The sequence below is a fragment of the Suncus etruscus genome, chromosome 1 (genome assembly GCF_024139225.1).
Source record: "Suncus etruscus isolate mSunEtr1 chromosome 1, mSunEtr1.pri.cur, whole genome shotgun sequence".
Classification (NCBI taxonomy): Eukaryota; Metazoa; Chordata; class Mammalia; order Eulipotyphla; family Soricidae; genus Suncus; species Suncus etruscus.
In genome coordinates, this window is record NC_064848.1 from 133,190,934 (window position 1) to 133,204,477 (window position 13,544).

Consider the following 13,544-nt stretch of genomic DNA (forward strand, 5'->3'; position numbering starts at 1 on the left):
AGCCTGCCAGGAGCCACTTCTGAACTTAGAGCCAGGAGTAATCCCTGAGCACTGCCAGGTGTGACCCCCCCCCCCAAAAAAAAGGAAGTTACACATTCTTATCTACCATTTTGCAGTGTTAGTCCAATTATAGTTCATGAATTAAAGTCCTGTTAAAGTCACATGATGCTACCTAACAGTATTCCTAATGCCTCCACTATTGAATTGGTGTCTATTATGTGAATTCAGATACAGTAATCAACAAAAAATTTGAGCACCTGTTCAAGGATCACATTTATCAATTTTTAGAAAACAGAGTATAAGGGGCTGTTGTGATAGTGCAGCAGTAGGGCATTTGTCTTGCACATTGCTGACCCACAACAGACCTGGGTTTGATCCCAGACATCCTATATGGTCCCCCAATCCAGGAGTGATTTCTGAGCGCATAGCAGGAGTATTTTATGAGATCACTGGATGTGACCCAACCTCCCCTGCAAAAAAGAAAACAGAGAATGATATTGTATCTACTACCCAGTGAAGAGGACAGGATATAGAGGAATAAAAGAAATGCAAAGTACATTTAATTGTAACTTTTCTGTTTTTCAATATTTTAACTCATTTTGAGTTAAGTTGAAGTCATAAGTTGAAGCAAAAAGGGCATTTTCATATGAATGTATAAATGCATATATAGGGTCATTTATTTAATGGGCATTTATAACAGAGAAAATTAGGTTAGTTTTACAAACAAAAGCTCAATTACAATAGTTAGGACGAAGATGGCAATAAAAGTTACCAATTACAATGTTCCTCAGGTGCAGAAATACATTCTCCAGACCAAACTATATGTAATAGTTTTACTATTGCATACCCTACATTATACTACGGGAAGTTCATAAATATTTTTCCTGGAGTAAAACAATGTAGACACTGAGATACTTTTCTCTGACCTGTGGTTCCATGATGGCCCATGTCTAAAAAAGTCTTAAAAAACTAAAGAAAGTTACAAATGTGGAATTGTTAAGAATTTTCAAAGAACAAGAAAGTGGGTTTGACTTGAAATGTTTGGAAGTGCTGCATTGTCTCTCATGGAAGTATGTAGGACAATTTGGATGAATACTTGTCAAAGATGGTCTCAGGCAGTGTGTTCCCCATAGTGGAAAGTATTGCCTCTCTGTGTGCAGAGTGCACTGAAAAAGATCCTGAGAGTTGGCAGTAACCTTAATTGTGATTGGTAGTATTTTTGGTTTGTCTCTTAATGGAGGCAGGAGGGTGAATAAATTTTTAAGGGGTTTGATAAGATGATTAATATAAGGGACTTCTGATCTAGAGAAAATTATTTTATTGATTCAGTGTTGAACCATGTAACCATGTTATTTTCTTAAGATCTAAAATTCTATGATTTAGACTTTAATAGTCAACAGTTTTCTTTTGCATTGTATGAACTTTCACATGAAATGGCATGCCCAATAAAAATATTGTACAAAATTTAATCTCAGATATTTCACTGAATAAATATAAGCCAATAAAGTTCATGTTTTGGTATTCAGCAAAATATAGAATATCCTATCTAACTTTTGGGTGCTTAATTTAGATTTCTTATGCTATGATACCTTAGGAAAATTTATAAATTTATAAATCTGAACTGTTTTTGTATAGCAAAATGACCCTTTGGGCCTATTGAACACTATTCCTTATACTGAATCTTCCATTTATTATTCTTTTATTTTTATTTTGTTTGATAAAAATATAATTATAAATTAGTATAACAGAAAATATTATTCAAGTCTTATATTTCTTAAACTACTTGGAAACCGAGTGCTTTATTTCAGACATGCCAGGGAATAATTTTTATGCATTTCTCTTGTCCTTTCTTACTTATAAAAATATTCAGACAAAGATATTTTTAAGATATATACAAGAACACATTTATTTTAGGCTTTGCTTCTAAGTGTTACCAATAATAACAATACTGATATAAAATGTATGCATGTAGCACTCAGTATCTTATTTCCCTAAAATTACTTTCAAATAAAGTTCTGAAAGTCCCTGAGTCTACCTTAATTTTCATAATAAATATAAATAAAATTAAGTTTCTTGTATATAATATGTGTTTTTATTATGCCATTCAAAGTAATATAGTTCTTTTCTTAATATTACCCTAGGATACAATACCTATTGAAGAGTAGAAATGGCATACTTTATTATTCCTAACTAGCTATTAACTATGATCTCTCAAATTCTATCATAATACAGTTATTTAAAACTGTCAGGGGGAACTAACAAGAAATGACCTTACTAAATATTCTGTAAGTAGTCATGAACTTTCCCTACATTTTCTTTCATATATATATATATTTTTTTTATTTAAACACCTTGATTACATACATGATTGTGTTTGGGTTTCAGTCATGTAAAGAACACCACCCATCACCAGTGCAACATTCCCATCACCAATCTCCCAAATCTTCCTCCTCCCCACCCAACCCCCGCCTGTACTCTAGACAGGCTTTCTATTTCCCTCATACATTCTCATTATTAGGACAGTTCAAAATGTAATTATTTCTCTAACTAAACTCATCCCTGTTTGTGGTGAGCTTCAACTTCCAGCCCTTCTCTCTTTTGTGTCTGAAAATTATTATTGCAAGAATGTCTTTCATTTTTCTTAAAACCCATAGATGAGTGAGACCATTCTGCGTTTTTCTCTCTCTGACTTATTTCACTCAGCATAATAGATTCCATGTACATCCATGCATAGGAAAATATTTACTCAAGTTTAACCTAATTGTGGTTACAAAGACTAAAACAGAGTTACAGCTATTTTACCCTATACTTTATAGATATATGCTATCAAAGCTTTCAAAGCCCTACTACTTAGACTTAGTGCATGATAAATCATTTGAAATAAGCATTAAGTAGATAATAAGCATCAGCAAAAGAACAAAATCTTATTTTTTTTTACTTTTCTTGGGGGAGGGCACACCGGTGACTCTCAGGGGTTACTCCTGGCTATGTACTCAGAAATAGCTCCTGGCTTGGGGAACCATATGGGGCACCAGAGGATCCAACCGTGGTCCATCCTAGGTTAACACGTTGAAGGCAAACACTCTACTGCTTGTGCCACCACTCTGGCCCCAAATCTTATTTTTTTAAATAAAGTTTCTTTAAAAATATATTATTGTTATTTTCAACAGCGAGTTCAATATACTGGAGCTTTTTGTTTTTATGTAGTAGGTATGCATTCCATGCCAGGCACCAAGTGATCCCTTGAGTGACACTCAAGTATTGAGATGGGAATAGACCCTGCATGATACAATGTGTGATTAAAAACAAAAGACAAATATGTCTTTGCAATGAATTGGCACCTGAAAGCTTTGGAAACCCATTTTGTTTTATTAATAAACATTAGATTTATCAGATTGGTTGTTGACAGTTTCCCTTTATCTTTGTGTGAAACACAATATTATTGTCTTAAATAATACAGACTGAACTGATAAATTAGTAGTCAGGAATATTAAGGAATAATAGAAGTTTTTCCTGGGATCAAATATTGGATAATATTACATTTATTGATTTATTTGAACATTTGATTTTTCTTACTCCAGTAAAGTTGTAAAGTTTTTAGTTTTCTTTTTATTTTCTGTTTTTGGTGTTTGGTTTTAGGGCCACACTCGGCAGCATTCAGGGGTTATTCATGGCCCTGCACTCAGAAATCTCTTCTGGCAGGCTCAGGGGAACATATGAATTGCCAGAAATCAAACCAAGTCCATCCTGGGTTGGCCACGTGCAAGGCAAGTACCATACCACTGTGCTATCTCTCCGGCCCAAATTGTTGAACAGAGATACACACAATTATTCTTGCTGGTTTCTCTGGTACCAAGGAAAATCACAAGCACAAAATAAAAGCAAACAAAACATGAAGATATAACAGAACCATCCTTATGATACCATTCCATATAGCTTCAACTAAGGCATGTGTTTTTGGAAGGAGGTGAAGTGTTTTTTGTTTTTGTTTTTTTGCTTTTCCTCAGTAAAGGCACATTGTTCCATTAAACTGTTAGGAAACATAATGTAGGTAACATATTTAAGATTAATTAAAAAGCTAAATAGTATGCAATGTCTTTTAATATAAGTAAAATTGATTTTTATTAAATGCTTTCATATATCACAACACAATGACTTATCACTCCAAGTCTGTGCCATGAGTTAACTTTCATTGAAAGCATATTGATTTTTTTAAAATGTGTTTTGGAAGTATAAAAAGACCCAAAGACATCTATCAAAATTCTTTATATTCTTCTAAAACATAATAAGTGCTATAATGCTAACAGTGACCATTTAGAAACAATAGATCTCCTTTCTGTTTTACTAAAATGAACAACATAACCATTTAGACCTTTTGTTAAACAACGAAGTATGGGTCATAATTTACCTAAGATGTGTTTTGCATAATTGAAACATGTAATGGCAAGTATTTATAATAAATTTATAATGTAAAGTACATAGAGTCATGGAAAGTCTGAAATATTGAAACAGGTTAAAAACTTTATGGGAGTTTTTGTATAGAAATTTTTGAATGATCTGTCAACATTAAAAAGTGAAAGATCTCTCTTTTTGGATTCAGAACCTAAATGAAACAGAGCACTTTAATAAGAAATTTCAGTGCTATTAAATATAAAGCAAAAATGATACTGTTCATTTTTTTTCATCTTTTTAAAATAAGAAATCCCTTAGACTCCAAAGTACTTAATAAAACTCATTACAAATTGGGGCCAGAGCAATAGCTCAGTGGTGGGCATTTGCCATTCATGTGGCTAATCCAGGACAGGCCTCAGTTTGATCCCAGGCGTTGTCCCCAAGCCAAGCCAGGAGTGATTTCTGATCACATAGCCAGAAGTAACCCCTGAGTGACACAGGGTGTGGCCCCAAAACAAAACAAAATAAAAATACATAATAAATTAAAAACTTAATTTTAATTTTTAAGATTACTAATTTTGTATAATATAAATTTGATTTATGTTAATTTTTCTGAATATTATATTAAATAAAAAGTAAAAAGATATTTAATTTTTTTAGTTTATGATATAGTTTGCAGTTTTAATTTTATAGACATGGTTATTTTACTTTAAATGCTAAACTGTATTTCAGAGCACCACTTACATGTAAAAAATATTGTCTAGGGATTCTAACTAGACTGATTGTCAGTTGTACATTCTGTCACTAGCTTCTTTGTATTTGCCATTAAATAAAAGGCAACATGAAACAGTGACTGTTGCAACTTCTATCTGACTTTTATACAGATAAGTTTAAGTCTGTAATAGAGAAAGGAAATTACACTTTAAATTATAAAGTTATGAAAGATTGCAAACATTGTGGTCAGTAACAGATGCACAACAGACTTGCTGTTAAAACCAGACCCTAGAGTCTAATGTACTTAATCCAAGTCTAAATACTCAGTGTTATTTGGGCTGTTAATTCCTTTGGGATTCCAGATCTTTGTCTGCATCTAGGAAAGGAAGATAGTTAAAAGTTTATTTAAATATGTGTCTGTGTGTTTACATATCTAAGATAAAATATAGTTAAAGCATATATGAATTAATACTTTAATATACATATGGTCATATATTTAAGATTATATATAATAACTACTTAAAATATATTCATTTAAGATAAAGATGAATATGAGCATGTATTTATTGTTATAAATACTATGTGTGTATATATATATATATATATATATAAAATAGAGAGTTTTTGAAAGACATATGTCCCACTTATATATTGACTATTATGTTACCTATCATTTTAATGTTTGACCTACTGAGTACTTGATAAGTACTTGATAAGATAGCTTGAAGTAATGATCATTTCCTTTTCCTGCTTGTTCTTTAAAGATCCAAATTTTCAGCAAAATATTACTTCCCAAACATAAATAGAATAAGAAGCACCAAAGCAAGAAACTGAGAATAATCACTTCCTAAATAGTTCTGAAAAATCTCTTTGTAGAGCAAGTGAAGGAACTGGTAAATGGGCTTTTGTTTTCGGGATAATGGGTTGCTATTCCAGAGACAGGCTTGAGGAAAATACAACAATTGCTTCATCCGTGTAAATAAATAAGTATAATCTTATGAAAATTAAAAAAGAGAAGCCAACTACACTTAGTGTAGAATTTCATAGACAAAGATTTGGTTTGTACTCTTACATTTGCAGAGTTTAGATATTTGCCAAACAAATAATAAGTACTTGATAACTATTTCTTTAATGAATTGCATGAATGAAAACCTAGATTTTTGTTTTGCTTAGGGTTAACATTATAAACAAAACAAGCAAAAATCTAGGGGGCCTGAGTGATCGCACAGTGGGTAGGGCTTTGCCTTGCAAGAGGCCAACCAGGCTTTAATCCTGGGGATCCCATATGGTCCCCTGAGCCTGACAGGACTAGTTCATCATACTTTCTGGCAAATATTTGGCCCTGAAAATGTTGTTAAGTAGGTAAGCAGAGAGGAAGTAACAATGTTAAGGACAAATATAATGGGCATTTGTCATATTTCAAGTCATGGATTTTTTTCATGTTTGTAGCAATGTTATGGTGCAGAGTGACACCATATAAAGTTAGATTCAGGTCCAGGAGCAATTGTGGAGTTGGTATGGTGCTTGTCTTTTACATGGTGATCTGGGTTCAAACCCTTGCATCTCAGATATGGTCCCTAGAATCTGCCAGAAGTGAACTCTGAGCTCAGAGTCAAGAATAAGTCTTGAGCACTGGTGAATGTAGTAACCCAAAAGCAAAACAAAGCAACACAAAAGCAAAACAAATAAACAAAAAACAAAACTTAGTTTTATTAGTACTCACACACATAATTTTTTTGTCATGCCTTGAATACTTAGGGCTTACACCTAGTTTTGTGCTCTGATATCACTCCTGGAGATGTTAGGGGACCACATCAGGCTTTGGGAATAGAACTGGGTTAGCTACATACAAGGCAGCTATACTAGCTCACCAACGCTTACAAATATGTATTTTTTCTTAGCTTCAACTTTATATTAGTATCTGCTTCCTTTGTTTTTATTTCACTTTGGGGTCATCTAAATATTTTTATGAGTCTCATAAAGTAATACTTTTCTTAGGAAAGTCTTTCTGTAAACACTTAAGTTACTTTTAAAGGTACCTATTCAGCTTTGGATAAAATAATCTACTTGATTATATCCAATTCACAGGTTGATTGTAAAGCATTACTCAACTCAGTTTATAACCTTAGATAATGCATTAAAATAATATCTGATTCTTTGAGTATTGATTAAATCTAAATATATACTTCCTTATACTTACAGAAATAAACAACTTCTGAAAACTTGTTATAACACAGAAAAGCTAATAATTTGAATAGGAAACTATTCATTCACACACAGTATGTTTTCCTAATTATTTTTGTAATGAAAACTCATAAAACTCATTAGTCATCCTTGGCTGAGTCATACTCAACTAGATTTGTCTTTTCTAAATACATTAAAAATAAAATCTTCAGTACATTATCATTTCATTAGACACATTTCTTAAAATGGTTCACACCACCTCATTAAACGCTGGAGCTTCCAAACACTAATAAGTCACCAAGCTCTCAGTGCTTCTCGATGTTATAGTTACCCCCCCCCCAGATTCTGTGGACGCATAAACAAACAGAAAAAGTCTACAAGTGAAGCATGACAGAAGTATGGTGAAAACACATCTGTATTAATAGTAAACGATTAGGTTTAATGCAAATAATGTGATGTTTCAGGTTCATTTTATTCCAAGAAACTGTTTCAACTTTCCATGATATATGTAGAAAGGGTCCTTAAGGTTAGAACACTACTGAGGATGGTATAATTTTGACTGCCTCTTGGACATGTCAGGTAAACATTTTATATTATTGGACAGTAACGAAGAGTTTACAGCCATAAAAACATAAAACTGATCAATGTTAACACGCTTCGAATTGAAATCTGCCTGAGATTCTAGAAAATATTCTTCTTTAAAATCTATTCATAGGATGTGTTTTCACATTTGTTTTCACTTGTATGCTAGACGGAGGCACTTTTAAACTATTAACTGTAGTTTCAAGAGTACAAGACACTGGATTTGGTCAGTCACTGGTAACTTTGTCAAGGAATCAAAATAAAATGAGATTGAAAAGAATGTAAAAGCCAAATCTGACAATTTTGCTTAATGTTGTAGAAAAATATCTCTGAATAAACTTTTTTGTCTAAAACACACACACAAACCATAAAAAGGAAAGTAAAATGAGAAGAAAAAAACTAAAAGAGATTTTAAAAACATAAGAGATTAGCTCCTATGACCCAATTTCCCCCCAAATAAACGAATATAACAGCGTTCTTATATTAAGGTACAATGGTTTTGCTGTTTGGGTGGGATGTTTTTACAAATCAAGTACTTGGAGTTATATTCCAAGTAATGTTTTCTAAGTATTGTATTATGTATAGGTTCCAAATAGAAAAAGAAAAAAAAGTCAGAAAACTAAAATGTTGACTAAAGTTGAAAGAGCTTAGTAAAACGTATTAAAATTAAAAGATTAAAAAAAAACCCCACTACGCTTAAAAGGTGTAAAAAATAACTCTTAGGCATTCGTGAGATTCCAGGACTTGTGTTGGTTGTGATTAGTTAGTTGGATGGCACGTACTGTACACTCCACAGCACGTTGGAAAGCAGGTCCTGGTAGACACTCAGAAATATCCAGCCTGGTAGATACATCAGGGTGATGAGGCCCATGAAATTGAGCGGGTAGTGAGAATAATCCCAGGAACAAGCACCGCAAGTTCGGAAGCCCAGACCCCAGGAAAACTCCCACGTGTAGATGAAGATCACATAGATGGGCAATCGCTTCCAGGTCCCCAGCCTCGAACTGTAGTGGAGGTGGAAGTACAGTTTTTCCACCACGAAACTGCAGCTCCCGTACATTAAGAAGGACCAGAGTGAAGTGTGGCCACTGGATGACCCGTCGCCCTGCCCCAGCACGTTAAAGAAGAAAGTGAAGAAGATCTCATCCAGAAAACCGTGCATGCCGAAGAAAAGAAATCGCAGCACATCTGGCAACCCCTGGCTGGGGGCTCCCATCCCTTCTCGGTGCCCGAGGGGTCGGGGTTCTGACTGCGGGGGGCCACGGGCCACTACAGAGGCCGAGACGCTGCCTCCCCGCTTCCTAGGCTGCTGCAGCTGCTGCTGCTGCTGCTGCTGAAATTGTTGCTGCTGCTGAAACTGTTGCTGCTGTTCTTGCTGCTGCTGCCGCCGCCGCCCCTGGTACTGCAAGCACAGGAAGCGCTTAAGGAACACTTGGCCGTGGTATAGCGCCAGCACATACTGCACCGCCAGGTCCAGGGCCCCCGCGCCCCCCGGCCGGCCCCCCAAGCTCAACAGCAGCAGCGCCTGACTCGCCAGGGTCTGCAGCCCCACGTGGGCTGAGGGATACAGGAGGAAATTGAAGAGAAAGGCGCTGGGGCAGAGGCGCCGCTGCAGGTAGACTTTCTCCAGGGCGAAGTGGGTGAGCGAGTGCAGGAGGCAGCGGTAGGGCGACGAGAAGCCCAGCATCCGCAGGTCGGGGCTGCGAGCAAAGCGTCGCAGCGACGACACCAAGACGTCCAGGGTGATGCCGTGCATGCCGTAGAAGTAGAGGCGCATCCAGGCGGGCAGCGCGGCAGCTTCAGCAGCGGACAGCGGCTCCTCGGGCTTCCAGGAGGAGGCTGGGTCTCCTCTGCCTTCTCCGGGGACCCCGGGACCCCGAGCTGAGCCGCTGCCACGAGCCGCCGCCCCCAAGCGGCTAGCCATGGGCCTCCAAGGCGCCCGCTGCGCGCCGCTGCTGCGCGTCTCCGTCGCCACCGCGGGCTGCTGCGCCAAAGTGCGGGGCTGAGCGCCCCGAACCCCCGCGCAGCCTCTCGGCCCGGGCCAGCCCCCAGGGGGCGTGGGGGAAGTCGAGTCTGGGCAGCGGCCCGGGAGTGGCGGCGGGCGCTGGGATAGTGGGGGCCGCTGAGGGCCGCTGGAGTCGCCGGGTCCCCGCGTCGGGGCCCCGATGCGCTCTCCGCAGCTCCGCTCGTCGGTGAGATGCCGCCCGCCGGCTCCAAAGCTCACCCCGCGCGGCCTAGCCGGCGCCGCGGCCCAGCGAGGGGCGGTGGTGGCACCGGGGCTGCGAGAAACCAGAGCGACACCGGTGCCAGCCCCATGGCCCGCGCCGCTGTTCAGCCGGGCCGGGGCCGCCCCTGCTCCAGGCTCCGGCCTCGTAACGCGAGCAGCGACGCCCCGGCTTCCCCCGGCCCTGCCCATGCCCCTCTGCGCCTGCACCCGATCTCTCTCCCTCCTGCGAGGCGCCCCTTCGGCGGATCCTAGCCTGCAAGCTCGGTCCTGCGGGGCTTCGCTGGAGAAGGCTGGGCCCTGCCTCGCTGGTTCCCTTTTCAGGCTCTGCACCCCCTTTGGCAGGCGGCGGTGTTGCAAAAGGCTTTCGTGCAGTGGGGTGGAGGCGCGGAGTGGGGTAACACCTAACAGGTGTGACCTGATGCTGGCGGGGTTCGCGGGAACCAGATCCCGGCGACGTCTTGGCCGGTGTCACAGACCAGAGAGCAAACTGTGGGTGTTGTATTTTTAATGCTCTTAGAGTTCCAGGCACGGAGAATGAACTCCAGTCATTGCACTCGCCTTTCTCCCTGCCTGCCTGATCGTACTTTACTGATGCCAGGTGGCTGTCCAAGCCTGGGGACACTTTTTCAGGTGTCACAGCCCTTACCCCGTAGCTTTGCCTTCCTTGCATCGGTAACTCGAGTCACCCCAAAATGATGAGATACTTTGAGGTCAGGTGGGGCTATTGCTGTGGCTACGGTGATTGTTTCATGGACAAGGGAATATAGTAACCTTTTGCTTTGATTACTCATGGCACGCCCTAGTGCTGCAGGCAGAACTAGGTCGTCCCAGAAAAAGTGAAATGGAGGGCAGACTTTTTGTTGCTGTTCCCCCTGGTGGGGAGAATTTAGAATTTTGGTGTGCTAGGCCCTTCTTCCCGCCTCCAATTTCCAATCAGGTTTTAGACTGAGTAAACATTTTAGAAGTCAATTATAATATTATTTTATATCTTCCCCTCCTGCCACACATGTAAAAAGGAAAAAAAAATAAACAAAACAATTAGTCTCTGGAAAAAAACTAGGTAACAGTTCTAGTCTGTGGAGAGATCAGATGTTCCACTGTTTGGAAGGCTTTCGCTTCTTCTGAAGAAATATTATGACACAATTTCTACTTTTATTTTTTTAACGGCATCCACCTCCCTACTCTCTCTTCTCACATATTTCAAACCCTTATGTTACAACTTGTGGTGTTAAGTTATCTGTGAATTATATAAATGAGGGAAATAAGGCTATGATAAGAAGCAAAATTACCAAGCTGATAACATCAGTATAAGGGCAACGACTAGAGTTATTTATCTTTTAAATCTTGTTAGTAATAAGGATCAGAAGTCTGTCGGTAGATGGTCTCAAGCCAAGACAGAAACAGCAAGTCCAGACCTCATTAAACTTGAGGCCATAGAAAAGGCACATACTCAAGTGCCTGAGTCAGTCATCTTTTTGCTGATTGAGGGTCTTGCTTTGGATGATGGTGACTGATCAGGATAGCAGTGGCAGCTAAAGGATAGATTGGGGAGAGTTATTTTAAATGAAAAAAAAAAAAAAAAGAAATGAAGAAGTTTACTCCATAAGTTGTTTTCTCTGTTCAGAGTAAGTTTCCTCTGAAACCTATGATGTTGTTTGACAACATTCTAACTACAGAGAACTTCTTTAATAATTGAAGTCCCGCCTTATTTTGATCAACCAAGTTTACCTAATGTTCTTCATCTTGTGTTGTCACTTCAATAATTACATTGACAATTACATCATCTTTATCAGGAATAGATCTACCTCACACTGATCCCTAAGAAGCAATTTCTCAACAGCACATTTCATCTCGAGCAGCTCAGCATATTTGGTAGATTCCACATCTTTTTGCAGCTAGTTCCACCACGTCTGCAATTCCTTCCTTTTGAAGGTTTGGATCCGCTCAGTATCCTTTCCCCTCAAGGATTGGAATCACTTTTTTCAAATTTGTGCTAATGTTGATATCTTATAAATTCTATTTGGAAGAAAATTTTCTACCAGGAAGTTTTTATTGTATTTTCCCAGATCTATAAAATAATCCCTCTCTATAGCAGTTATAACCGTTTCAAATTTATTTTTTTAAGTAATAAGAGTAGAAAAAAGATTTCATGACCCATGGACAGCAGCAGAATGAATGTTGTATTAGCAGGCATGACAACTAGCATAAATCGCTGGTACTTCTCCAATAGAGCTCTTAGGTCACTGGGTCATTCATCTGTTTGAATGAGCATAATATTTTGGGAGCATTAAATCTGAGCAGAGGGCTTAAATATTCAGTGAGCCATGATGTAAACAGATGTTCTATCATTCAGCCTCTATTTCATTTCTTTTTTAATTCTTTATTTTATTTACAGAGCACAGTCACAGTAGAGTGAGCATATTCCTTCAGGGATAGAGGATTTTCTAAATGACAAATGAGCAATGATTTCAACTTAAAAGTCACTCTTTCCTCTAACAAGATCAATCAGTCTGTCCTTTACAAATTGGAAAACAAGCATTTCTCTGTAGCAGTGGAATTCCTAATTGCCTCTCCTTCCAATACAAGGGCCTTTGGCCTGTTTTGGAAATCTGTTAGAAGATCACCTTCATTCATAATCCAGTAGCTATCTTTTCTAGATAACATACTGCAGCATCTTCATCAGCACTACCACTTCACTCAGTGTTTTGGAGATGTCATTATTTCTTGGTCACTATGAACCAACCCCATGCTGGCTTCAAACATATCAACTGCTGTTTCCTCATCATATTCAGCCTTCATAGAATTTTGAGACTAGGGTCTTGTTCTGATGTAAGGGACTGCTGTGTTTGGTGTGCTCTTCTGGTCAAACTCCTTTTTTTTTTTTTTTTATTAAAAATAAGACTGCTTTTTTTTTTTTTTAATCACTTATGTTCCCTAAAGTATCACTTGTAATTTCCTTCAAGGGTTTTTCATTGTGTTGATGACTTGGCCAAATGCTTGGGGCTAGAGGCCTAAAATTTGTCTTATAGGCTTTTGGCATGCTGTTCCCATTAAACTTAATTTTTAGCGTTTGATTGAAAATAAGAGGCTTTTCTACTCTTTCACTTGAAGACTTAAAAGCTATATTGTTTTATTAACTGGCCTGATTTCAATATTACTGGTGGTCCCAGGAAATAAATAATGTTATAAAATACACTCTCTAAGAATTGTATAATTAAGTTTTGATAAGGTAATTATTAATAGATGCTACTTATTATTGTCATTAATACACCTAATCATAAGTACACCAATTTATTAGAAACTCAAAATAAGCACATTATCTCTCCATAATTACTATTTAGGCAAAGGAAAGCAGTTTGTCATTATAGTATTAATAGTCATTCGAGCATGAAGCTTGCTTTGTTTTCAGTAGCAAATTAAACAAGGGTAGAGATTTTCCATTTAA

At 38.2% G+C, this 13,544-nt stretch overlaps 1 protein-coding gene across 1 annotated transcript; it reads right to left on the reverse strand.

Annotated features, from left to right (window-relative positions):
- Positions 1-8,318: 8,318 nt before the first annotated feature.
- TMEM229A (transmembrane protein 229A) lies at positions 8,319-9,977 on the reverse strand. The gene has a single exon (XM_049771067.1). The coding sequence runs from the start codon at positions 9,794-9,796 to the stop codon at positions 8,636-8,638; it is 1,161 nt and encodes a 386-aa protein (XP_049627024.1). The 5' UTR covers positions 9,797-9,977; the 3' UTR covers positions 8,319-8,635.
- Positions 9,978-13,544: the final 3,567 nt, after the last annotated feature.